We start from the raw sequence: 24,279 nt of genomic DNA on the forward strand, positions 1-24,279 counted from the left end.
GAGTAACTTTTCCAAGAGCTGAGGATTACCTCTCAAAAGAGACCAGGATTATGCCTGTAGTCAAAAGGGTTCAAGAATGGTAACCATTTTATTTTGGCTATTTAATTTTAAAGCAAGCAAGTATACTGAAGGCATAAAAGGTAGCTTGGGGCTTGGGGGGGGAACGTTACATCCTGTTTGCTTGTGTGACACCAGCCCCTTTGCGCACTTTCGCGTGCAGACACGTGCAACTCTAGAGAAACCAACTGAGGGTATGTCCAAAAAACTGTGGACACAATGTACACTACCAATCCTGTCCTTTACCATTGCCTCTCATCCAGAGTGACTTCATTAAATAAGTGCGTGCAGATTTAGGCAACATGCCACAACCAATAGTAGCATACGAGTTAAGAGCCATAACAAATGCAAGATGGAGACTGAGAAGCAGTGCTGTGAGGAACAAATGGGCTTTGAGGTATTGTGTAAAATGGACCATATGCAGGAGCGAAACATTACATTGTATGAAACCACGACTCTACTGGGTGGGTGGTTCCAGCTACGTGCAGCACTGCTTCTCACTTAGAGGTTTGATGTGTTGTGTTTACTGTCAGCTTTTACCAGTCTGGCCCTTCTCTTCTGACCTCTCTCATTGCAGTTCTGCCCGCAGAACTGCTGCTCACTGGATGTTTTTTTTTTCTTTTCGTTTTTCACACCATTCTCTGCAAACTCTAGAGACTGTTGTTCAAGAAAAATCCCAGGAGATCACAGTTTCTGAGATACTCCCACCACCCTAGCCCCAACAATCAATCTCCGGTCAAAGTCTTTTAGATCACATTTCTTCCCCATTCTGACATTTGGTCTGAAATACAGCTAAACTTTTTGACCATTTACAGAATTTATTTGCTGCCACGATTGGCTGATTAAATATTTGCATTTACAAGCTGGTGTACAGGTCGACCCAATACCTACCAAAACCTTATTGAATTGAAAAACACATCTTATACAAACTAAATCCATTATTTGAGAAATTGCAGTGTAGTTAAAAGTTTGGTCCACTGATTAGACACAGCAATTGAAAAGGCGTTTGTTGAACAGCGCCGAGCACAACTAACCACTGATAACGTAAATTATGGATCCACAATAAGTCATTGAGACAACGTTTGATTTTGAGAGACGCCAAACCTAAGCCGAGGCTGCCCTCTGCAGGGAATTCAGCAATACTACATAGACTATAAAAGTTAATCTGAATTTGATTAAAATGACAAACTAAATCACAATAATATTCACTCCAATTCAGGAGTAAAACATCAACGTGTCATCAATTAATTCACGTGAATTTATTGGATAGGTCAATTTTGACTGGATAGGTCAATTTTGAGACTTTAGCTACAACTATTATAGCAACATAAAATACATAAATCAATGGTCAGAAACAACTTGAAGTAGTTAATGTAGCTGTTTGTATACCAGCTGTGTCAAGTAAACCAATCACCAAAAAAACTTTAGTGGGCATTTTCTAAATAACATTATTTCCTGAATAAAAATCATCCCCCCCCCAACTTAACTTGTAGGTATGACTACCAAATTCTACTTTGTGCTTCTTAACCGAAATAGCTGTTTATTTTATAGATTTTGTAATCTATATGTTATGGAGTACTTTATGCAGAACAATGGCAAAGGTAAAAAATAAATCGGAATTTTCCCCCGTATGCATAGGGTTCTTTCTTTACATAGCAAATTCATTCATCGCATAGAAAAACGAACTCTGACTTAATCCACGGAGACAAAAAGTGCGAACTAAAATGCGATATTCCTGTTCCAATAGCTACATAGAATATCGTCGGCATTTCACGAGACATTTTATATGTAAAATCGTGAATCAAGTTCAAAATGCTTGTTATTGTGTGCTCTTTTTCGTGCACGACTCGCATCCATAGACCGTATAATAACAGGCTCACACATCAATTTTGATGTAGGATAGATAGTGTACAGTCATTCCATAACTACATAGTGGGAGGGAACCTCATTTTCCTGTAGTCCATTTGGTTGGCTGAAACAGTTTGTCAGTCAAGATTACAGGTACGGGATTGGACCAACAAGCATAGAACGAGTGACAGATCTCTGCTCATGAAAACTTCAATGCATTTGTAGCGGAGAAAGTCTTGAAAATACTATGAGTCTGGACTGACTTCGAGATAGGTAAGGATAACTATAAGACCGACTAGCTTGCGAAGTTAATGGTACTTTCCGTTTAATACATATATGTCGGAAGATGCACGATACGATTATCATGAAAACATTTATTGGTTTAAGTCATCAAAACGAAAAGATCATTGCTACAGCGACTATCGAGCTAGCAAGCTTGCTACTCACTGGAGTAGGGTGTGCTTCTAACGCAATCGGAAGTCTAGTGTGTACTGAGAGCAGTTAACTTTGTAGATGCATTTAAACTCGTGTATATATCAGATTTCCGGAACTACTGTAGTTACAGCCATATATTGTATTTGCGAACAGACTGTCATATGAGGATGATCTTAGTTTGCTATGATCAACCATCTAGATTGTTAACTAGAGCATGCAAGGGTTTCATTACGGAAGTTGATTTGTTCATTCTGAACGAGTAAGGACATGTTAGTTATTGTCGTTACACCAGTGACTGTCTGCTCCGTGGTGTAAGGGTGTAACGTTAAATAACAACTGTTGGGCGCTATTTAAACTGTACTGCTAACCAAGGTTTACTAGCAAGACTATCGCTCGCCCACTCTGAACGTCTATAAGCAAGTTAGTAGGCTACGATTCGCTGTTTTGATCCTTGACATTATCAGCCGGTAAATTCTGTAGTAATTGGCTCACATACTGTAACTGAATGGCAAATGTGTTTTCCGTGCTGTAAACAATTAGATGGAAAAAAAAATGTTTCAAGTATGTATCGGAAACATCTGTCGATGATGAACGTGGATGATATTAAGTTTGCAATGTATACATGTCGGAGCCAAATGTTATAACGTTTATCAGATCCGCTACTAATTTAGTTATTTATAGTCTGAATGCTAAAATACATATTAACGGCCGTTGCGCTGCTCGCATACAATAACGTGACAGGTGAAAAAATCCAGCTATGGCCATCTTGAAATACCAGCTAGTACCAGCTGTTTCAAAACATAGCTTGAGCTGGTCAAACCATTTTGAGAATGGAGATGATCTAGCTGGTCAACCAGCTACCAGCTGCTTTTTTCAGCAGGGATGACAGTAGTCGTGATTATAAATTAACTTTCCTCTGGAAATGAAAGCGTTCCCCATAGATCTTAATTTAGTCATATGTAAAACAGTCTAGTTGTGAAATATAGGCAGTTACGTCCATACAGTACAACGCAGCATCTAACTGCAGCATGTTGAAGACAGCACTTTTGTTTCTTGGACCGAGCGGTATTGTAGTAAGAATGTTATGAACGTGATTCCTCAATATGCATTAGCCTAGTAAGTGCGAATTGCATGTCCATCTCCACAGGCAACACAGACACAAGATACAGACGAAACTTTTCTGTAGCCAACTGCCACATTAACCAGCATTAAGGGAATCTGTCCGTAGTCCTAACATACAACGTAAATACCTCAGCTCTACGTGCGAAACAGAACTGGGGATTTGCCCCAGTGAAGCTACACTGCCCGAAGATGAATTGCAGGTTGCGCTGAATTCCAAAGTGTCTCTTGGCAGTCCGCCCGCTGCCACTCTGGATCACGTGTTCTTTCGCTCGTAAAATTGCGCTGCGGTACTCCATCATGCGTGCAAGTTCAATGCGGGGAAAATAAAAGTATAGAGAGGCTGCCCCGCACGTAATGGGAGATAATTGCATGCGAATATGATCTTCTCCTATATTATATAGTCGGACAGGTTGAAGAGGTCTGACTGAGTGCAGGACGGTGTAACTGTGCAGGGCGGCACTACGCAACTCCACGTCCTGCGGGCCGCAGTGTCTGCAGGCATTTTCTCCAACCGTGTGCTACAACACCTGATTTCACTAATTCGGTTATTATCCGAACCAGGCAGGTAAAATAATTAGTGAAATAAAATGGTGACGCACACGACAGGAGCAAATACCTGCAGACACTGTGGCCTGCAGGATGTGGAGTTGAGTAGCGCTGGTTTTAGGGGCAGGTGCCATAGTCAGATGGTAAAGAATAAGCAGAGTTAAGTTTTACTCCCAAGAGTGTCCTCTTCTCCTCCTCACGACCCCGTTAGGGACCGATCTTGTTTTCTTACACTTGTTTTCCATGTTTCAGCCACATGGTCACATGGGGCTCTGTTCTAGCCTGTAGCCTTGTTCCACTGTTTTTTCCCCCCCCTGAACAGTTTTGACTATTGCTATGAGGAAAACAATTCAGAAGCAGACTGTGCTCTTGCTTTTTTCACGATACCAGAAAAAATAGTTTGAGTTCGGTTAGGGGCAATCACTTCTCTCTTTGACAATGTTAAAATTCTCGTCAATAACTTTTCAGTGATGCCTAGCAAGTGGTTTGGTTTGTGTGGAAGGCGAGACCAACTGAAGGGTCAGCACATTTGTGCATCTTTGGAAATTCTAGCGAAACGCACCACAGCATGCAAAAGGGTGACGGCAAGGTTTTAACGGTCGACGGCATCTGGCTTTTTTTTTTTTTCCGTTTTGGCTCACGGAAGTGGTTTTAGCGTCTTTCAGGCCTCAAGTCTGTCTCACAGCACAGGAAACGGCTGCTTTCAGCCTCTCTCTTCAGTACTTCCACATTATATACGCTATTTAACTGATGCTTTTATCCAAAGCCGCTTGCAGTTGATTCGACTAAGCAGGGGACAATTTCCCCTGGAGCAATGTGGGGTTAGGGGGGGGGGGGGGGGGGGGGGGGGGGGGGGTGCTTGCTCAAGGGCCTCAACAGTGGCATGGATCTTATCGTGGCTACACCGGGATTGAACCACCAACCTTCCAGGTGCCAGTCGTGTGCCTTAGCCTTGTATGCTACAGACAGCAACCTTGTAGTGGGCCCTATTTTTGCAAACAGGAAAAAGGGTTATTGTGGATAATGCATAAGGATAATAGACAGTCTGTGACGTCTGAATGATGATGGACGGGCTGAGTTTCGGCTTCGTATCAGAATCCACGTCAGGCTGTTGCACTGCCTGAGTTCCGATCACTGAAGATGATGTCACTGATACCACACAGAGCCAGAGCATCCTCCATCCAGTAAGACAGTGGGGGAATGGGCACATTCCGGAACCTTCTTGAGAGCGAGCCAGTTGTTGTTGAGGACAGGGATACTCTGAACTTGCTAGTCAAAAGTGTTTGATATGCGAGAGGGTGAACAGTGTCGTTTGGAAGTGGAATGGGATGCTGAGGAAGGAAATGTATGCAGTGGATGTGCAGTGGGCATCTGCCCTGTGCGCATTTTTTGTGGCACTGAAGGAATATGTCGAGAACATGCTGTCACTGTAAATATTTCCTGTGTGTATGTAAAGTAGTCTTTCGTGTCCTTTGTGTGGTGAATCACAAATGGTTAGAATGCATAAATTGAATCCATATTTCTGTGTACCCTTGCATACAGTATGTAGAACAGGGTATAGTTTGTAGTTATATAATTTGTGGTGTACATGGGGGACTTAAGCAGGAATTTGTAATGCGCAATTGTACATGGGTACCTGTGCAGGAGTTTGTAGTGTGTAATTGTGTGCACCTCTATAGGCGTTTGTAGTGTGTAATTGTGTGGACCTCTATAGGCGTTTGTAGTGTGTAATTGCGGGGACCTGCGTGTGTTCGCTGTGTTATCAGGAGCCTGGAGGATGTCGATTGAGACAGAAGCTCTGCTGCAGGAAGCGAAGGAGAGCATCGAGGCAGCGCAGAACTACAGGGCTGAGCTGCAGCAACGTCTGCATGGCCTCAGCCAGGCCCGCAAACAGGTACAACGTCCCCCCCCGCTTAGTCTAATCAACTGTAAGTCGCATGCGGTGAGCGCAGTCGTCTGGCAGTCGGAGGGTTGCCGGTTCGATCCCCCGCCCTGGGTGTGTCAAAGTGACCCTGAGCAAGACGCCTAACCCCACAAATGCTCCTGGCTGGTTGGTGCCTTGCGTGGCAGCCAATCACTTGTTGGTGTGTGAGAGTATGCGTGTATGAATGGGTAAATGAGAAGCATCAATTGTACAGCGCTTTTGATAAAGGCTGCAGGATAAAATAAACTGCACATCCACACCCATCCCCCATCAGACCCAAACAGGGCCCTGTTTCACAAAGCAGGATTACAGAGTTAGCTGGATAACTGCACTGAGTAAAACCCGGAACCCCTCAAAACTGGAACATGGACAGAAGTGTAAAAAAAAAAAAACAAGCAAAAAACAAAAGTAATCCTGCTTTGTGATACAGGGCACCTTCAAGGTTGTGTTGCATAACCCTGGCCTTGCCTGTGCAGTGTATGTGTTTAGTTTAGGGAGCGTTTGGCTGTGTGGGATCAGAGCTGACTCTGACCTGTGTTTGAACGGCAGTTGAAATCAGCTGGGGTTTCTTCAGCACGTTTTTTTTTTCTTTTTTCGGAGGCCTCTTCGATATCCTCCCTGACTTCCTGTCTCCCTCCCCCCGCGTCGTAAACAATGCTGCCGTTTCCTGCTGCCTGCTCTGTTAGGGACACCAGACAGAGATGCGAAGATGGGGACTAGCTTCACCTACTCCCTCCACCACCACTACCCCATCACCTCCAAAACCATCAGCCCCATCTCCCAGCACCCCTCAAAGGGCCTGAGGTCACATGACCCCCCCCCCCTTCCCCAGCTGCACCCTATCTTACTCATCTGTGCTGAACTGTGTATAAAAGGCCTCAGAGTCTGAGCAGATCTGAGCCCATATATGGACATTAACATCCCAGTCACCCTGATCCCACCAAGCCACAGCCCAAAAACACGCAAGGTTACGGGGGGGGGGCATGAACGGGGCGTTGCTGCAGAAGACCACGCGGGGTCAGTCAACTTACTCTGTATAAATAAAGGTTAGTAAATAAATAATAATAAATAAACAACCCATGTTCTCAGTCCTCCAGGTTCCCATAAGACCTTTGGGCAGGTTGCTCAGTCGACCTCCTCACCCCCGAGTCAATCCATTATGGTACATTCCTTATGTATGCTATGCCCTGCCTGCACTGGGCATCAAACCTGCAACCTCCGAGCGTCGATCACAGCTCTGGGGCTGCGACACCGCACTGCCAGCCCATTGGCTGCTGCATTTCTCCTCCAGACATTCCTCCAATGAGGAGCCTGAGGCTGAGATTAAAGCTCAGCGTGGAGATTTAAAATGCATCCGCATTCTAAAACATTATGACAATGTTGCCGCAATGTTATAACATTGACAAAACGCTCCAGTAACATTGTGGGAACATTTTGTGTTCGCTGGGGCCCATCCCTTTTCCTGGATCTTGGTTTTAATTTCAACCCTAATTTGGCACACCTGATTCTACCAATTAGCAGGTGAACAAGGTCTCTCGCCATTGGACAAGGTGAGCGTTGGTAGGGTTGGAGTGAAACCCAACAGGACAATAGATCACTACGAACAGGGTTGGCAGCCATGTTGTGTAATATTCACATGCTCCCATAATGGCGACACATGACTCTTAGCCTAATGTACTGGATAGACTGGAATATTGGGGTTCCAGTTATTTTTGGGGTGTCCTGCTGGCTCCTCATCTCCTCCCTTTCTGAGACAGAAACCCCCCCACACCCCCACCCTGCTGTGGCCCGTGTAATGAGTCAGTCAGGTCACTCACTGGCATTCCCAGACTGTCTGAGTAACACCAGACCAGTGAAACCCAAGATCATGTTTCTGGGTGAGGGTGGGGGGGGGGGGCTAATGGGGGTGTTGGTATTCGCCCTCATCGTGACCGTGAGATGAACTCTGACCCTGTGAGCGAGGGGTTAGTCTAAACATCCTGGTCAGACACCCCCCGCTCCATCCCCTCCACTCTCCGACACGCCACACTAAATTCAGAACCCCCCCCCACACACACACACACTCACACACTCAGCAGGGCTATGTCAGAATGCACACAACTCTTTTAAGCAATCCCTAAAGATGGATGCTGTGTACTCCCTGTAACTATACATCCTATACAACTTTGTTGTACGTCGCTCTGGATAAGAGCGTCTGCCAAATGCCAATAATGTGATGTAATGTAATGTACATCCAGTAGCTGCATACCTATGACCACTATTTTATTATAGTGTTCCATCTGGTCCCAATTTAACCCCATTGGCCTTACCTACTATATCTACCATAGCCTTTATCTTTGGAAAGTGTAACAATTTTAAATCACATACTGTAACTGGCCCCCACTCACCTTTTTTCGTGGAGGCGGGGGAAAAAGCCGGTTGAATCTTGGTCCTCGGTCATGGAATCAGGTCATGAAACCCAGACTTCAGTCCCTCATTTCATCAACAGATTTTACGCATAAGATGGCGGATATTCTTTCTGCCATTTGTGAACAGAACTGTGCTCACAGATTACAGGAGATAAAATGTTCAGCACTCGTTTTTGCACTTCGTATCGTTGGTTTGAAGTATTTGCGATATGCATGTTTTTTTATTGATTGTGCTGCCTCTTGGCAAGGTCTCGCTTTGTGAAAACATTATTTAATCTCAATGGGACTTCCTGGTGAAATAAAGGCTAAATGAATAAACTACTGTTACATGCACACTCTGGTTAAGAACTACTACGTTCCCGAGTGTGTGCGGTTATCAGGACTCAAATGCGGCGATGACTCGGCGAACACAAAAAGCGTTCTCACGGCGTCGCTGCAGTGCAGTGACAGTGTTATAACGTTGGCAGAACAGTGCAGCAACATTACATCTCGACACAGCTGTGTGAATGACTGCGTGGCAGCAGGATGCAAGAGGAAGGGTGTGAGACAGAGCAGAGGCCTCCCGCTCTTCTTCTGCGTTTCTGTGTCTGGAGCTTATCGGGTCCTCGCGTAATCTCCTGGCTATGGCTTTTCCGTTTTCCTCTCATTCCGTCTCCCACATTCTCTCCCACTTTCTCTCCCTCATTCACTCCATCTTCTCTACCCCCCCGAAGACTGTCTTTGGCCGCAGTACGGAGGCTGGCTGGTCTGTGTAACCTGGTTTGACTGGCAGAAAGGAGCAGGGTCATATATGGGGGGGGGGGGGCTAATGGGGGTGTTGGTATTCGCCCGTGAGTCCCAGCACCCAGCCCCCCCCCCCCCACCCACCCACACACACACACACACACACACACACACACCATCCTAGTGGAGGAGTTGGAGAGCAAGTCGTGTTTAGACAGGGACACTAAACACTAAACACTAAACACTAAACACAAACCTCCAACTCCCAGCTGGAAAAATGAGCTTTCCTCTTTTGACCTCTTCGGGTTTGAAGTTAACGTAGGGACACGGCAAATCCCAGACAACATGACTCGTGAACTCTTAACTGCACCGTTTAGCTACTTTGGCTGCAGCCAGCTCCTGACAGGGCTAGCAGCGTATCAGATTACCCGGCACCGTTCACAGTGCTCACTGCCTACTGCACTGCAGGGCTGTCCCTGCTCACGGTTATGCACTCACACACACACACACTCTCTCTGGTTCAGAGCAAAACGCTGCGGCCTCTTTGATGAGAGTGCGTAGTCGCGAGGGGAGCACGTGTGTTAATATTCGCAGGGTCCGTCTGGTTCTTCACATGCCCATCACCGCAGCCTTCTCAAGGGCGGCCGAGTCGTTCCTCGGTCGTCTGACGGAGCGGAAGGTTTGCGTTACGACTCCCGTTATGAGTTATGAATTATGAATGAGATGGGATGTCGATCGATGAGACGGGCCTCGCTTCTGGGCGATGGGGCGGCCAGGTTCCCCCTCGGCTGGTGGTGTGTGTGTGTGTGTGAGCGGCGTCTCGCTATGATTAACGCCGCGTCCTTTAGAGGAAGTGAGAAGCGGCTCTTACTGGAAACCGCACGGCTTCCTGTCGCGCTGGGAGCGCTTACGCCTCGGACAAGAGATACCTGCGAGCAACAAGCAGCTGAGGGAGAGAGAGAGGGAGAGAGAGAGAGAGAGAGAGGGAGAGAGACAGAGAGGGAGAAGAGTGAGAGACCATCACACAGAGAGAGACAGACAGAGAGGGTGAGAGGGAGACAGAGAGAGGGAGGGAGAGAGAGAGGGAGGGAGCGAGACAGAGAGAGAGAGGGAAGGAGGGAGAGAGCGAGTCAGAGAGAGTGAGAGAGGGAGGCAGAGAGAGAGGGAGAGCGAGAGGGAGGGGGAGGGAGAGAGAAAGAGAGAGGGGGAGAGAGAGAGCGAGAGAGAGGGAGGGGAGGAAGACAGAGAGAGGGAGGCAGAGAGAGAGGGAGAGCGAGAGACAGAGAGAGGGAGAGCGAGAGACAGAGATAGAGAGGGAGGGGGAGGGAGAGGGAGGGGGAGAGCTGCCAGTCTCAGTGTCACTTCCTCCTGCTCATCCTTCTCCATTTCACTCATCAGACTTTCCATCTGCTTTCATAAATGTTTAACCCCCCCAGTTTTTACCCCTGAGCTTATCGACTCTAACCTCATGTTCATCGTCTCATTCCAAATCAGAGCCAAAAGAACCAAAATTGTGCCAGCCTACCACTGTCCAAATAACTCCAGACTGCACTGTGTATTTATTTTATTTTACTAAGTATTTCAAACAAAGTACTTGACCCAGGATTTGTTTTTACATTGTTTTTTTTACAACTTTACTGATGATTCATTTCTGGCTTATTTCATAATTGAAGTTTGCTTATAGAAGACGGACTGATTACTGATGATAGATTACTGATGCTGGGTTATTACTGGTGATTGATTGCTGACGCTGGGTGATTACTGATGATTGATTACTGATGCTGGGTGATGATAGATTACTGATGCTGGGTGATTACTTGTGATTGATTGCAGATGCTGGGTGAATACTGGTGATTGATGTATATTGTATGCCAATAATGTAATGTAATGTAATGTAATGATTACTGATGCTGGGTGATTACTTGTGATAGATCACTGTTGATGGATGATTACTGATGATTGATTACTGACGCTGGGTGATTACTGGTGATTGATTGCTGACGCTGGGTGATGATAGATCACTGTTGATGGATGATTACTGGTGATTGATTGCTGACGCTGGGTGATGATTGATTACTGTTGATGGATGATTACTGATGATTGATTACTGACGCTGGGTGATGATAGATGATTGATTACTGATGCTGGGTGATGATAGATCACTGTTGATGGATGATTACTGGTGATTGATTGCTGACGCTGGGTGATGATAGATCACTGTTGATGGGTGATTACTGGTGAGTGCTGGTGCCTGACTGGTCTCCCCGCGGGGCTGCAGGTGCGGGGCAGCTCCAGTCAGACGCGGGAGGCCCTGAAGCGGCACTTCCAGGAGCTGCAGGTGATGGTGACGCGTCTGCTGAGCGAGCGTCTGGCCGGCCTGCTGCAGGAGGTGGACGCCATCGAGCAGGACAGCGTGCGGCCGCTCGACGACTGCCAGAAGCTCATCGAGCAGGGCGTCAGCACCGCCGACGAGCTGCTGAAGGAGGGTGAGCGCGGGGAGGGCTCCGTGACCGCTTCACACAGCGCTATGATCCATTACACACCCCTATGACCACTTTACACACCGCTATGAACCATTATACACCCCTATGACCACTTTACACAGTGCTATGAACCATTATACACCCCTATGACCACTTTACACAGCGCTATGAACCATTATACACCCCTATGACCACTTTACACACCGCTATGAACCATTATACACCCCTATGACCACTTTACACAGTGCTATGAACCATTATACACCCCTATTACCAGTTTACACAGCGCTATGAACCATTATACACCCCTATGACCACTTTACACACCGCTATGAACCATTATACACCCCTATGACCACTTTACACAGCGCTATGAACCATTATACACCCCTATGACCACTTTACACAGTGCTATGAGCCATTATACACCCCTATGACCACTTCACACAGCGCTATGAACCATTATACACCCCTATGACCACTTTACACAGTGCTATGAGCCATTATACACCCCTATGACTGCTTCACACAGCGCTATGAACCATTACACACCCCTATGACCGCTTCACACAGCGCTATGAACCATTATACACCCCTATGACCACTTTACACACCGCTATGAACCATTATACACCCCTATGACCACTTTACACAGCACTATGAACCATTATACACCCCTATGACCACTTTACACAGCACTATGAACCATTATACACCCCTATGACCACTTTACACAGCACTATGAACCATTATACACCCCTATGACCACTTCACACAGCGCTATGAACCATTATACACCCCTATGACCACTTTACACAGTGCTATGAGCCATTATACACCCCTATGACCGCTTCACACAGCGCTAGGAACCATTATACACCCCTATGACCACTTTACACAGTGCTATGAGCCATTATACACCCCTATGACCACTTTACACAGTGCTATGAGCCATTATACACCCCTATGACCACTTTACACAGTGCTATGAGCCATTATACACCCCTATGACCACTTTACACAGCGCTATGAACCATTATACACCCCTATGACCACTTCACACAGCTCTATGAGCCATTATACACCCCTATGACTACTTTACACAGCGCTATGAGCCATTATACACCCCTATGACTACTTTACACAGCGCTATGAACCATTATACACCCCTATGACCACTTTACACAGCACTATGAGCCATTATACACCCCTATGACCACTTTACACAGCACTATGAACAGTTATGAGCCATTATACACCACTATGACCACTTTACACAGCGCTATGAACAGTTATGAACCATTATACACCGCTACAGCGCTATGATCACTTTATGCGCCCCTATGACCGCTTCACACAGCATTATGACCACTTTACACCCCCCCCCCGACCATTTTACACATTGCCTATGACTGCTTTACACAGCAATGATCACTTGTAACCATTATATACCCCTATGACCACATTATACAGGGCTATGATCACTTTACACACCCCCATGACCACTTTACACACTGCTATGACTGCTTATAACCATTGCACACCCCTACGACCACTTCGTGTAAGACTATCTCCGTGCGTCTCCCCGGCCTCCAGGCGAAGCTGCGATCCGCTGTGGCGTAGCGGGGGAGGAGGACACGCTGGGCAGATTCACCAAGAAGGCCCTGCAGATCCAGCTGGACAGGTGAGCGTCACGCGAAAGGGCACAGAGGGCAAACTAGCCAAACCGCTAGGCTAGCCACGAGGACGCGAGGCCTCTCGAGATCTACAGCTGAGGTCAAAGGTCACTGCATACTGCAGGACACTTTGCACAGTGTCCAGACCCCGAGAATGGGTGCCTCGAGTCTGGTTCCTCCCAGGGTTTCTTCCTGTCTGTCTCCAGGGAGGTTTTTCTTGCCATTTTTGCCCTAGGCTTGCTCTTATGCCGCAGTGTCTGCTGGTTTTTGGTGTGTTTCAGCACGAGAGACACATTTCAAAGTTTTTCATTGGCTAAAGAGTCCACACACCTTGTTCTCAAGGCCTTAATTGGCTGCTGATTGAAAGGAAACTACAAATACCAGGCCCTCCAGGACTGGAGTTTGACACCCCTGGGCTAGAGTGTTATGACAACGGTTTTGAAATGCGCAATACAAATACATTTTGATGTACATTTATTTCAAGGGTACAACGGCAATCTCCCATCTTGGGTTTGAACAGCAGTAGGGTCCTTAACCACTGCTAGTCGACTTAACTTGTCGACTTGAACCAATGAAGCATCATTTGGACCAATCATGCCATATTGTGGAGGGAAAAGTCTTGATTGGCTCTTCTTCGGGGTCAATGAGTGACCTCACAACGGCACTGTCGTTGGCCTACAATTAGGCCACCGACTGCAGGCGTTACTAAAGCCCGTGCTAACTTTAGAGATATTTTTTAGGCCCTTTTCAGCTTTATTGGACAGTATAGTATAGAGAGACAGGAAGAATGGGAGCGAGAGAGAGGGAAAGACATGCGATAAATGTCGGACGGTCGGATTCGAACCGTCGACGTCGCGGCTCGCAACAAGCATGCGGTCAGTGCTCTACAGGCTGCACCACCGAGACACCCCAAGCCCGTGCTAACTTTAGGACAGGCTCGAGGGCAGCTTTTCGAGTAGCTGCTCAAGGGAGGGGCAAAACGAGTCGGACCCAAACCTGAAAAACAATTTTCATTTATTTTCATTTTGATTCATTAGAGCGACTTGGCAGATGAGAAGGAGCGTATTTAATCTTGATATCCATGAGGTTATAGACTGAAGCATTTTTACATTATTACATTACATTACATTACATTATTGGCATTTGGCAGACGCTCTTATCCAGCAGGAGACAATCCTCCCCTGGAGCAATGCAGGGTTAAGGGCCTTGCTCAAGGGCCCAACGGCTGTGCGGATCTTATTGTGGCTACACCGGGATTAGAACCACCGACCATGCGGGTCCCAGTCATTTACCTTAACCACCATGCTACAGGCCGCCCCCTTTATGTATGTGCTCTACTTTTTGCACAGACACCTTTGTTCACAACCCAAATATTTAAACAGAATGGGGGTGTGGTGGATGCACTGGTGGGTCAGTGCTCTGCACGTAATCCGTTCTATTTTGGGATTCACTACCTGCCACTCGGATGAGTGTAACCCGGGGCAACAGGTTCAACAGGCGGCACAGGCCCAAACAGACCCGGCTCCAGTATCACCACGGGAACCGCCGTTTGGCAGTGAAATCTCTGAATCGGATCCTGCTCTGATCACTATCACCCACGGCAGAGTTAAGAGGCATTTGACACTCTGTCACTGGTCAAAGGTGACAGAATGGGGATTTGCTTCCCGCTTGCTGATGGTATATGTGTGTGTGTGGGGGTGGGGCTGTGGAATCTCGCATAAACATTCGGAATTCTGTGGAGGAGCCTCCCTGTGTTTAAGCTGGAGCCCCAACAGGCCCCACTGCAGAGAGAGGGAGAAGGGGGGGAACAGAGGACGGAATAAAGTTACAGTCCCCTCTGGGATTCAGGGAGTGAATGGGATTTCGCTGCTAGTGTGGGGCCCCCCTGTTGGTGAATGTGAATGATGAGTAAATCACATGCAATTTCACGGGACGGTGTTTGGCCTAGTTGTTCTGCACGCGCTTGGCCCTGCCTTGTGAGCTCTGCGCATTGTGAGCCGGGAGGAATCCTTTTGGCCGCACCTCTAATTATTGACATAATGTCGACGCTGGGATCGACTGTATGTAATCCCGGCTGCTTTACATCTAATTCACCAAAGCGTGTTCATCTGTAACAGGCTGTGATGTGTGCTACTGATCCTCATCACTCTCCCCCCTCCCTCCCTCCCTCCCTCCCTCCCTCCACCACTCTCCCTCCCTCCCTCCCTCCACCCCTCTCCCTCCCTCCCTCCACCTCCACCCCTCTCCCTCCCTCCCTCCACCCCTCTCCCTCCACCCCTCTCCCTCCCTCCCTCCACCCCTCTCCCTCCCTCCCTCCCTCCCTCAGTCTCCCGGAGGTGCCGGCGCTGGTGGACGTGCCCTGTCTCTCCGCGCAGCTGGACGACTCCCTGCTGCAGACGGTGCGTGAGCGGGTGGGCAGGCACGGCAGCGTGGCGTCTCACCCCCCCGTGCAGATCGAGGAGCTGGTGGAGCGGCCCGGGAGCATGCTGGTGCGCTGGTGCAAGGTGAGCCTGCCGGCCGCGCCCACGGCAACGCCGCGCCCACGGCAACGCCACGCCCACAGCAGCGCTCTGCCCCAAGTCAGTGTTTTTGAACTTGTCCGTTACAACTGTGACATCGTTAGAACGTACAGTTGAAAGCATTCTGATCAAGTATTTGTGATGAGAGTGTCCAGTTAAGGAGATTCTGATCACATACTTGTGATTAGATTGTGATTAGAATGTTCAGTTAAAGAGATTCTAAAGTGGTTGTGATTAGAATGTTCAGTTAAGGACATTCTAATAACGTATTTGTGACACAACACGTTAAAAAAGGTCGATGTGCCCCTTGGGATTAAGTCCAAAACAAATCTGTAGGATACATTTTTCTACAGCAGCATTTTTAAAAACTGGTTGCCACACATTGCATCACAATGGCCATTTTCCAAGCCTCGCTCTGCCCTTCAGTGATCGCCACTTACAGGTTTTGTTCCAGTGCACGCTGTGATTAAAAATGGCGCTGTGGCCTTGTTTTCCTCCTTATTAATCGTGTTATATAAATACACAAGGCTCTACCCCCCCCCCCCCCTCCCAAAAGGGAGCTGGAACCCCTCCCAGAATGCAGTGCTCCAGGCCTGAGGGTGACTCACCCTGATATTACGGCACACCCCTGATTCCCACAGGAAAACCGCTTAATCTGACCCAGGCCATGATTCGCTCAGCATTCACAATTAAATGTCAGTATAAACTGTTCGCAGTTTGATGAGCTGAATACCGTCTGTTGACCAATATAGCCAACACAATTACGCAATTATACTTGCCATTTATCTGCAAGCAGAACTTAACCATTTTCAAACAAAAAAAGGTTGCCCTAATCCAGGAAGGCGCACAGCTTAAGTCTGAACAGGCCTGAGGAAGCCAATTAGCGCTCTCCGCAGAGGGAGCACAAAAGCTGGGGAAAAACATGAAAAACAAGACCTCCCAGTTCACAGCGGAGGAGGAGATGTACTGTACCAGCACAGGAGGGAAGGGCAGGTCTGCTCTGTGAGATCGGTGATCAGAAGCTGAATCTCTCCACCTGTAAGAACCAAGAAAAGAAATGAATAAAAACAATAATTTGTACCAGCTATCCTCAATGATACACATTCTTACAATCATTAGTATTTAAGTCCCACTAATAATAAGTATGACTATAATAACAATAATTAAAGAGCAAGGGTTTCGGGTGAAAGTGTTGTCCTTGGCTTGTTATGCAATAGCACCCCCCACTGGTCCATTGAACGCCTGCAGTTTGCCTGTGGCAGCAACAGAACCGTACAAGCACACAATCCCTCTGCAGGCCAACTCTACTGTGTGTGTGTGTGTGTGTGTGTGTGTCTATATAACAGTGCCCTTTTTTTCTGTAAGTGGACAATGACTGTAGTGCAGGACTACTGTACTGACTGTGTGTGTGTGTGTGTGTGTGTGTGTGTATTAGGGATGTCACAAATCATCAGTTTTAGTAACCGCTTACCATCAGTTTTTAAAAGGTTAACCGGTTAACCGATACTGCTTATGACCGCTAGGGGTCGGATCTTTTTATTTTTTTTATTTTTTTATTTTTTTATACTGGATTACTGAGAAATTTAATCGTATTTTCAAACTTTATTTTTGGTCATCTCAATAGTTAAATGTCAACATTGTAAATCAGGTAATAGTTTTATATTTACATTGACATTGTGCGGTGTAACCTCAGTTGCAGAAATCTGTAGTTAAATCCCTGTAGTTTACGTCCAGGCAATGCTGGTCGATCGTGTGTCATTTTTTTTAAATGCATTTAATTCTTCATGTTTTCATCCCTCTTCTGATCGACTTGATTGGCATGAAATCTGTGAATATGCTGCTGTAAACAACTTTGCTACAGACGGGGTTGTGCACTCAAAATTCCGTGGTCGCGCAATATTTGCCTGATATATTATAACACCGGGTCTGTTTTACCATTGTCTAATGATTTTACTTTCATGCCAATGCAGGTCGCTGTACAATTTGATATATTCTTATGTAACGTAAACTTTCATTTTATATGCCAATGCATTTTATATGGCGTGGGACAATCGTGGTGGTGAGATTAACGTGTCCATTTTTCGCTGAAACCAGGGAATTTTCCCTTTCAATATCCGATGGACAAATAGCCTATGTTTTGCTTTATTTATTTTTATGTAGATAGCGCATTGTGGAAAGGTAAGTTCGGTTTGCCGGTAGTGTCAATTCGCGTGTCAACGAATAAACACGGATGAAGAAACGCCATAGAATAAGCCATAAGTGAACTAACAGCTACAGATTAAAAAAAGAAAAGAACTTATTTGACAACTATAGTAGTGTAGCATTCAATTCCATGCGGTGTTTGCATTCTTAACCCTCTGAAATGGTCGCAGATTGCTTGCACGACTGTAGCTTGTGGATTGAATGTAAACAGCGTTTTGTAATATTTCGTGCAACATTTGTGCAATGATGTATTGCTTTATTTTTATGTAGATACAGCATAGTGGAAAGCTATTTTCAGTTTGCTCGTAGTTTGAATTCGCCTGTCAACGAATAAACACGGATGTTCTGTGAACCTTAAGAAACGACACAACGTTACAATAAGCCATAAGTCAACCAACTGCTACATAAATTATTTGATAACTAATACTGTAGCATTCGATTCCCTATAGTGTTTTGCATTTTAAACCCCTTGATTGTTTGCTCAAACTACTGAAGCTAGTCGATTGCTAGTTTAGAACCGCAATAATACAGTTTCACCTTCATAAAAAAAAAATATCGGTTATCGGTTATCAATTTTTTGTTACCGGTTACAAATCAGTTTCCGTTAACCGTTTAACAATTCACACCCCTAGTGCATATGCCTGTGTATAACAGCGCTCTCTCTCTCTCTAGGTGGACGATGACTTCGCGGTGCAGGACTACCGGCTCCAGTTCCGCCGCAGCCCCTCCTCTCAGTACGAGGACGCGTACATCGGGAAGGACAATGAGTACCTGGTGCTGCACCTGGACCCCCACACCGACCACCTGTTCCGCGTGTGCGCCAGGGGGGAGGGGCGCACCGAGTGGAGCCCCTGGAGTGTCCCCCAAACGGGCTACACCACGCTACCACCGCACGGTACGGTCCCCCCTGCGTCGTGCCTAAACTAGCGACACCACGCTAGCACTGTACTCTACCCCTGGTCCTGCCCAAACTAGCTGCACCACGCTAGCACTGTACTCTACCCCTGGTCCTGCCCAAACTAGCTGCACCACGCTAACACTGTACTCTACCCCCTGCATCCTACCAAAACTAGCGACACCAGGCCATGTCTCTTGCCCTCTCTCCCTTAGTGCAGTGTTAATGTCTCTCTCCCTCAGTTAAGTGTTAATGTCTCTCTCCCTCAGTGCAGTGTTAATGTCTCACTCCCTCAGTTAAGTGTTAATGTCTCTCTCCCTCAGTGCAGTGTTAATGTCTCTCGCCCTCTCTCCCTCAGTGCAGTGTTAATGTCTCTCGCCCTCTCTCCCTCAGTGCAGTGTTTATGTCTCTCGCCCTCTCTCAGAATGGTGTCCCGGCACAGACGGCTACATCCTCAGCAGCCGGCGGAACATCGCCATGCGCAGTGACTCCGCCCCCTCCCACGCCGGCATCCTGTACTCCAAAACAGCCACCTACTTCAGCGGGCAGACCCTCACCTTCAAGTGAGCCCCCCCTGCACCGTCCACAGCCGAAACGCTTACTGTCTAACGAGCAGCCTACAGGGAAAATACCGCTTTTGATATCCCTATGTTTAGACAACTATGTTTAGAACAGCATTTCATGTGTATTTTGCTAGTTTCTGGATGTGATGCTTTGACTTATGGTAGAACCTATGCACTTGTAAGTCGCTTTGGATTGAAAGCGTCTGCCAAATGACTAAAATGTAAATGTAAATGTAAATGATATAAGGCAGGCCAGGTCAGAATTCGCTCAAGAGTGCCAACGTCACTCGACGGCTTTGTTTCAAATTTTTCTGCCAAATTCCTGGTTATTTGATTGCACTCTATATGAGTTAGCCCTACTGTTTGGGAAAATGCCATTGAGGTTATTGGTTCATTAGGCCTCGAAATAAACTGAAGAATTACATTTCAGAAAATCGGTGTAGATAAACATTTCAACGGCCTTCCTTCCCGATGGGTTCGGTTCTCTGAGGTTCAACTGCATTAAAGAGCACTCTGATGCTCTGGATAAGTGTCAGGTCTGCTAAGCACCTAATACGTGTAATATGTTTTTAAAAAGGAGTGCAGGGGCAGCCTGTATCCGAGGGGCTAAGTCGCTTGACAGGGAAGGCTCATGGTTCAAACCACAATACGATCTGAACAGCTGTGGGCCCTTGTGCAAGGCCCATAAGTCTAATCAACCAAGTTCCTACTCCCCAGCTAGACCACTCCGGTCTGCCAGCTCTGGTCGCCTTATGGTTCCCTCTCGACGAGCACCTGGCGGTCGAGCTGCACGTTCACGCCTGTTTTCCGTTCTGGTTCCTCAGTGGTGGAATGACTTGCCTACCACTGTCAGGACAGCAGAATCCCTCCCCCTATTTCGACGTAGACTAAAAACACACCTTTTCAAACTGTACCTTAGTCCTTCCCCCGCCCCCCTTTCTGATATCCCTATCCCTCTTGTCTAACCCGAAAATTATATTATATAAAATAAATAAATTTGCACTTATGATGACTATATGTTTAGAACACTTCATGTGTATTTTACTAGTTATGGATGTGATGCTTTAACTTGTGGAAGAACCTATGCACTTTGGAATAAAGCTTCAGCCAAATAATCTAAATATAAAATGTCAACGACCACATATAAAGGCGCAGATGATTAGACGTATTGTGTAAATGTCTGTAATTACCTAATGTTGAAACACTGAGGGGCTGTCCTCTCTGCTGGTTCCAGGTTCACGGCGGCTGGACTGGGAGACAGGCGGGACAGCGTGGGGGTGTGTGTGGACAACGAGAGGGGGACTGAGTCCCTGCAGAGGGACAAGGCCGTCTGCATCTCCACCAACGGTCAGTTACGCCTCACCACTCCACTCCCTGTATGTCGTACGGAGGCCTTATGAATCGGGCGACATGGCTCAGGCAGTAAGAGCAGTCGTCTCATTGGCTCAGGCAGTAAGAGCAGTCGTCTCATTGGCTCAGGCAGGAAGAGCAGTCGTCTGGCAGACGGAGGATCTGCCGGTTCGATCCCCCGCCCGGGCTGTGTCGAAGTGTCCCTGAGCAAGACACCTAACCCCCAAATGCTCCTGACGAGCTGGTCGGCGCCTTGCACGGCAGCCAATCGCCGTTGGTGTGTGCATGAGTGTGTGTGTGTGTATGAATGGGTGAATGAGAAGCATGAATTGTACAGCGCTTTGGATAAAGGCGGTATAAAAATGCCAACCATTTACTATGCAGTGAAGTCCATAAATATTTGGAGTGACATTTTTTTTTTTTTTCGCTCTGTACTCCAGCTAATGGTTGAAATAAAACAATCACTCCGTACTTAAAGTGCAGACTTTCAAGCTTTCATTTGAGGGCTATTCACGTCCATATTGGGTGACCCTTGTAGGAACTACAGCCATTTTTTATAGCGTCCCCGATTTTACGGGACCAAAAGTAATTGGACAATTGGCTGCTTAAATGTTTCTTGGAGAGGGGTGTTAACCAGTTCATGCATAAAAGAGCTAGCAAAAGGTCTAGAGTTGATTCTAAGATCGCCTTATTTCAACTTTCTTTACAGGAGTACAGAGCAAAAACAAAAAGTTTGTATTTGTCCAGATACTTACAAAAACACCTACATAAAATCCATCCATTATCATTACCCACTTATCCTGAACAGGGTCGCGGGGGGGCTGGAGCCTATCCCAGCATATATTGGGCGAAAGGCAGGAATGCACCCGGGACAGGTCGCCAGTCCATCGCAGGGCACACAAACCATTCACTCACACACTCATACCTACGGGCAATTTAGACTCTCCAATCAGCCTAACCTGCATGTCTTTGGACTGTGGGAGGAAACCAGAATACCCGGAGGAAACCCACGCAAACACGGGGAGAACAAACTCCACAGAGAGGCCCCGGCCGACGGGGATTCGAACCCAGGACCTCCTTGCTGTGAGGCGGCAGTGCTACCCACTGCACCATCCGTGCCGCCTCCAACATAAAATGTGTAAAAAAATTACAAGAGTAAACGTTTTTTTTTTGTCTCCAGGCGCCGTGTTTGTGAACGGGAAAGAGATGACCAATCAGCTGCCGGCAATCTCCACGGGCTCCACCGTGACCTTTGACATGGAAGTCGTCAACCTCTTCCCCGTCAGCAACAGCTTCAGCGACGGCGCCAGCTTCAAGCTGCGGGTGACCATTGGCTCGGGGAACAGGGAGGTGGTGTTCGATTGGCTGCTGGATCAGAGCGTGGACTGCCTGTTCTTCGGCTGCTCCTTCGCGCACCCCAACTGGAAGGTCCTGGTCTTCTAACCCCCACCCCCACCATCCCCTCCCCGAAAAAATCCAACGTCGCCTCAACTCACCGGGACGGGAACAAGGAAGCACCAAGGAAGACCACGAGGCATCAAGAACGCGCTTTTAAATTACTCCCCCCCTGACGTGAGGGACAAAAGTGTCAGCCATTTTGTTTACAGATTTAACTCCACAAAAAAAAAAAACATTGGTGGGCCCCAGCCCGTTTACCTGAGCCTATTTGGTAACTGTTAGCATAGCATCTGCACGCCTGCAAAACGCTTGCTTTAAAAAAATTTTTGGTGGGGTGGGATGGGGTTATGAAGCTGAGGACCCCCCCGCTCCCCCCTCTCCCCCCCCCCAAGAGCCATGTTTCCATAGCAACAGGTTTACACTCCTGGGAATGAACAACTCTGCTGTTACTCAGTCAGTCATCTGGGTGGGTCAGTAAGGGAGTGCAGTACTGCTACAGACCTCTAGGGTTATTTATATAGTTTACTTTTTGAAAAATCTTTTGCTGAGACAATCTTAACAGTATTTACAGATGTTTTAACTTCCTTTCCAACTTTTTACGGCAAAGTACCGTCACAGAACAGGGTCAAACGCGTCACTCTTCAAATACCCTAAGATAATAAAAAAATACTCCTTTAGCTCACTTAAGAGTTTTCAGTGAATCTTGGTACTGACCACAGTGTACAATGAATGATTTTTGTGTAAATGTCTTAAAATAGTTGGTTATTTTCAGGACGCTACTGGTGCCTAAAGCGTTCAGTATTTTAAATGAATCTGATCTAACTTTACTGCTCACTCACTGCCCACTGCCAAGAATGGGTATGTGTATATCTAGTTCAGGGGGTGCACAACCCAATCCATTATCAATTTGACTCCATCCTATCTTATCTGATATGTGTATGATTACCGGCTACAGCTGGAGACTGCAAGTGTATCCTAATGATTTTACTGTGCTCAAGTACAGGCTTGAACCAGGGCAATTTATAGAGCTGTCGGCAAATTAAAAAGGCAATTGTTGGAACAAAAACCAGTACAGACCGGTCCCAGAGGACTGCAGTTGTGGACCCCTGATTTAGTCTAACCTGGAGCACATTAGCACGTCTTTAAAACCCTTGACACACGGTGCGTATATACTTGCGGTTAGCTAAATGCTGTTATGTTTGGAACGAACAGGGTGGACACATCTTCGTAGATGAGTTATACATTTGATCATCAAAGCTGGAACGTGGAACAGGTACCTTCTCCACCTGGTCCCGCCCCCCCCCCCCCGCCTCTCCTCACAGGTACCTTCTCCACCTGGGACTGGGCCAGTCTGCCAAGACAAAACGTCAAACGTACCATTCGCACCTTCGCTGGAAAATGGATGTATTTTTACTGAATGTTCGTTGTATTGAGATACTTACCTCACCCTTTGCCTGTGTTCACTAAAAGCATATGTTAATGTGTCTTGAGAGCCACGGATGTTTGCATTTCAATAAAATTGGTGGCCAAAGTGTCGATGCTGTGGATTACCTCACACCCACCCCAAGCCCCACCCCACCTTACCCCACACTGGTGCCCATGTCAGTGAAACACCTCCACTAATGTCACTCAACCGCCAAATGACAATGGTAAAAAAATCTTTATTTTAAATAGAAAACAAACATTTTCTATGTCTCCTTTATTACAAAATTCACAACTTTTAATAAGCTGGTTTTCACATAATGTTGGTTCATGAAGTTTGCCTTTTTTCCCCCCTCTATATTTCCTTTTTCCGGGCCGTTCAAAAAAAAAAAAAAAAAAAAAAAAAAAAGATAAATCTTGTGCAAATAATGCCAGTCTCTTCCTCGAGAAGCGGTCGGCTCGCCCGAAAGAACCACTCAGTGTGGCTTCAGCACCTGTCCTGCGGGTCTTCCCAAAACCCAGTCCACCCCGTTTCACACACCTGTGCACTGCTCTAAGCCAATTAAAGCAACAAAAAAAAAAAAAAGTAAAAAAAGAAAAGCTTTTGTTACCAGTCCTTCGAAACGCACCCCGATGGACATCGCTGGAGGTCTGGCGTGTCGGGATCACAAACAGTGAGAGAACAGAGGCTGAAATGCGCCCCCTCAC

At 46.8% G+C, this 24,279-nt stretch overlaps 1 protein-coding gene across 1 annotated transcript; it reads left to right on the plus strand.

The window, feature by feature from the left end:
* The first annotated feature begins 2,113 nt into the window (after positions 1-2,113).
* On the plus strand, positions 2,114-23,685 carry crlf3 (cytokine receptor-like factor 3). The gene is made up of 9 exons (XM_061224110.1): positions 2,114-2,178; positions 5,775-5,902; positions 11,342-11,549; positions 13,143-13,230; positions 15,549-15,726; positions 18,616-18,838; positions 19,263-19,401; positions 20,636-20,748; positions 21,932-23,685. The coding sequence occupies exons 2-9, from the start codon at positions 5,786-5,788 to the stop codon at positions 22,192-22,194; spliced, it is 1,329 nt and encodes a 442-aa protein (XP_061080094.1). The 5' UTR covers positions 2,114-2,178; positions 5,775-5,785; the 3' UTR covers positions 22,195-23,685.
* The last annotated feature ends 594 nt before the right edge of the window (positions 23,686-24,279 follow it).

This window comes from Conger conger, chromosome 16 (assembly GCF_963514075.1).
Source record: "Conger conger chromosome 16, fConCon1.1, whole genome shotgun sequence".
Lineage (NCBI taxonomy): Eukaryota > Metazoa > Chordata > Actinopteri > Anguilliformes > Congridae > Conger > Conger conger.

Excerpts from the sequence above, each read along its gene's own strand:
- crlf3 (XM_061224110.1), top strand. The coding sequence starts at position 5,786 with ATGTCGATTGAGACAGAAGCTCTGCTGCAGGAAGCGAAGGAGAGCATC. Across the intron at positions 13,231-15,548 it reads CTGCAGATCCAGCTGGACAG|TCTCCCGGAGGTGCCGGCGC; the intron begins GTGAGCGTCACG and ends TCCCTCCCTCAG. Across the intron at positions 15,727-18,615 it reads TGCTGGTGCGCTGGTGCAAG|GTGGACGATGACTTCGCGGT; the intron begins GTGAGCCTGCCG and ends CTCTCTCTCTAG.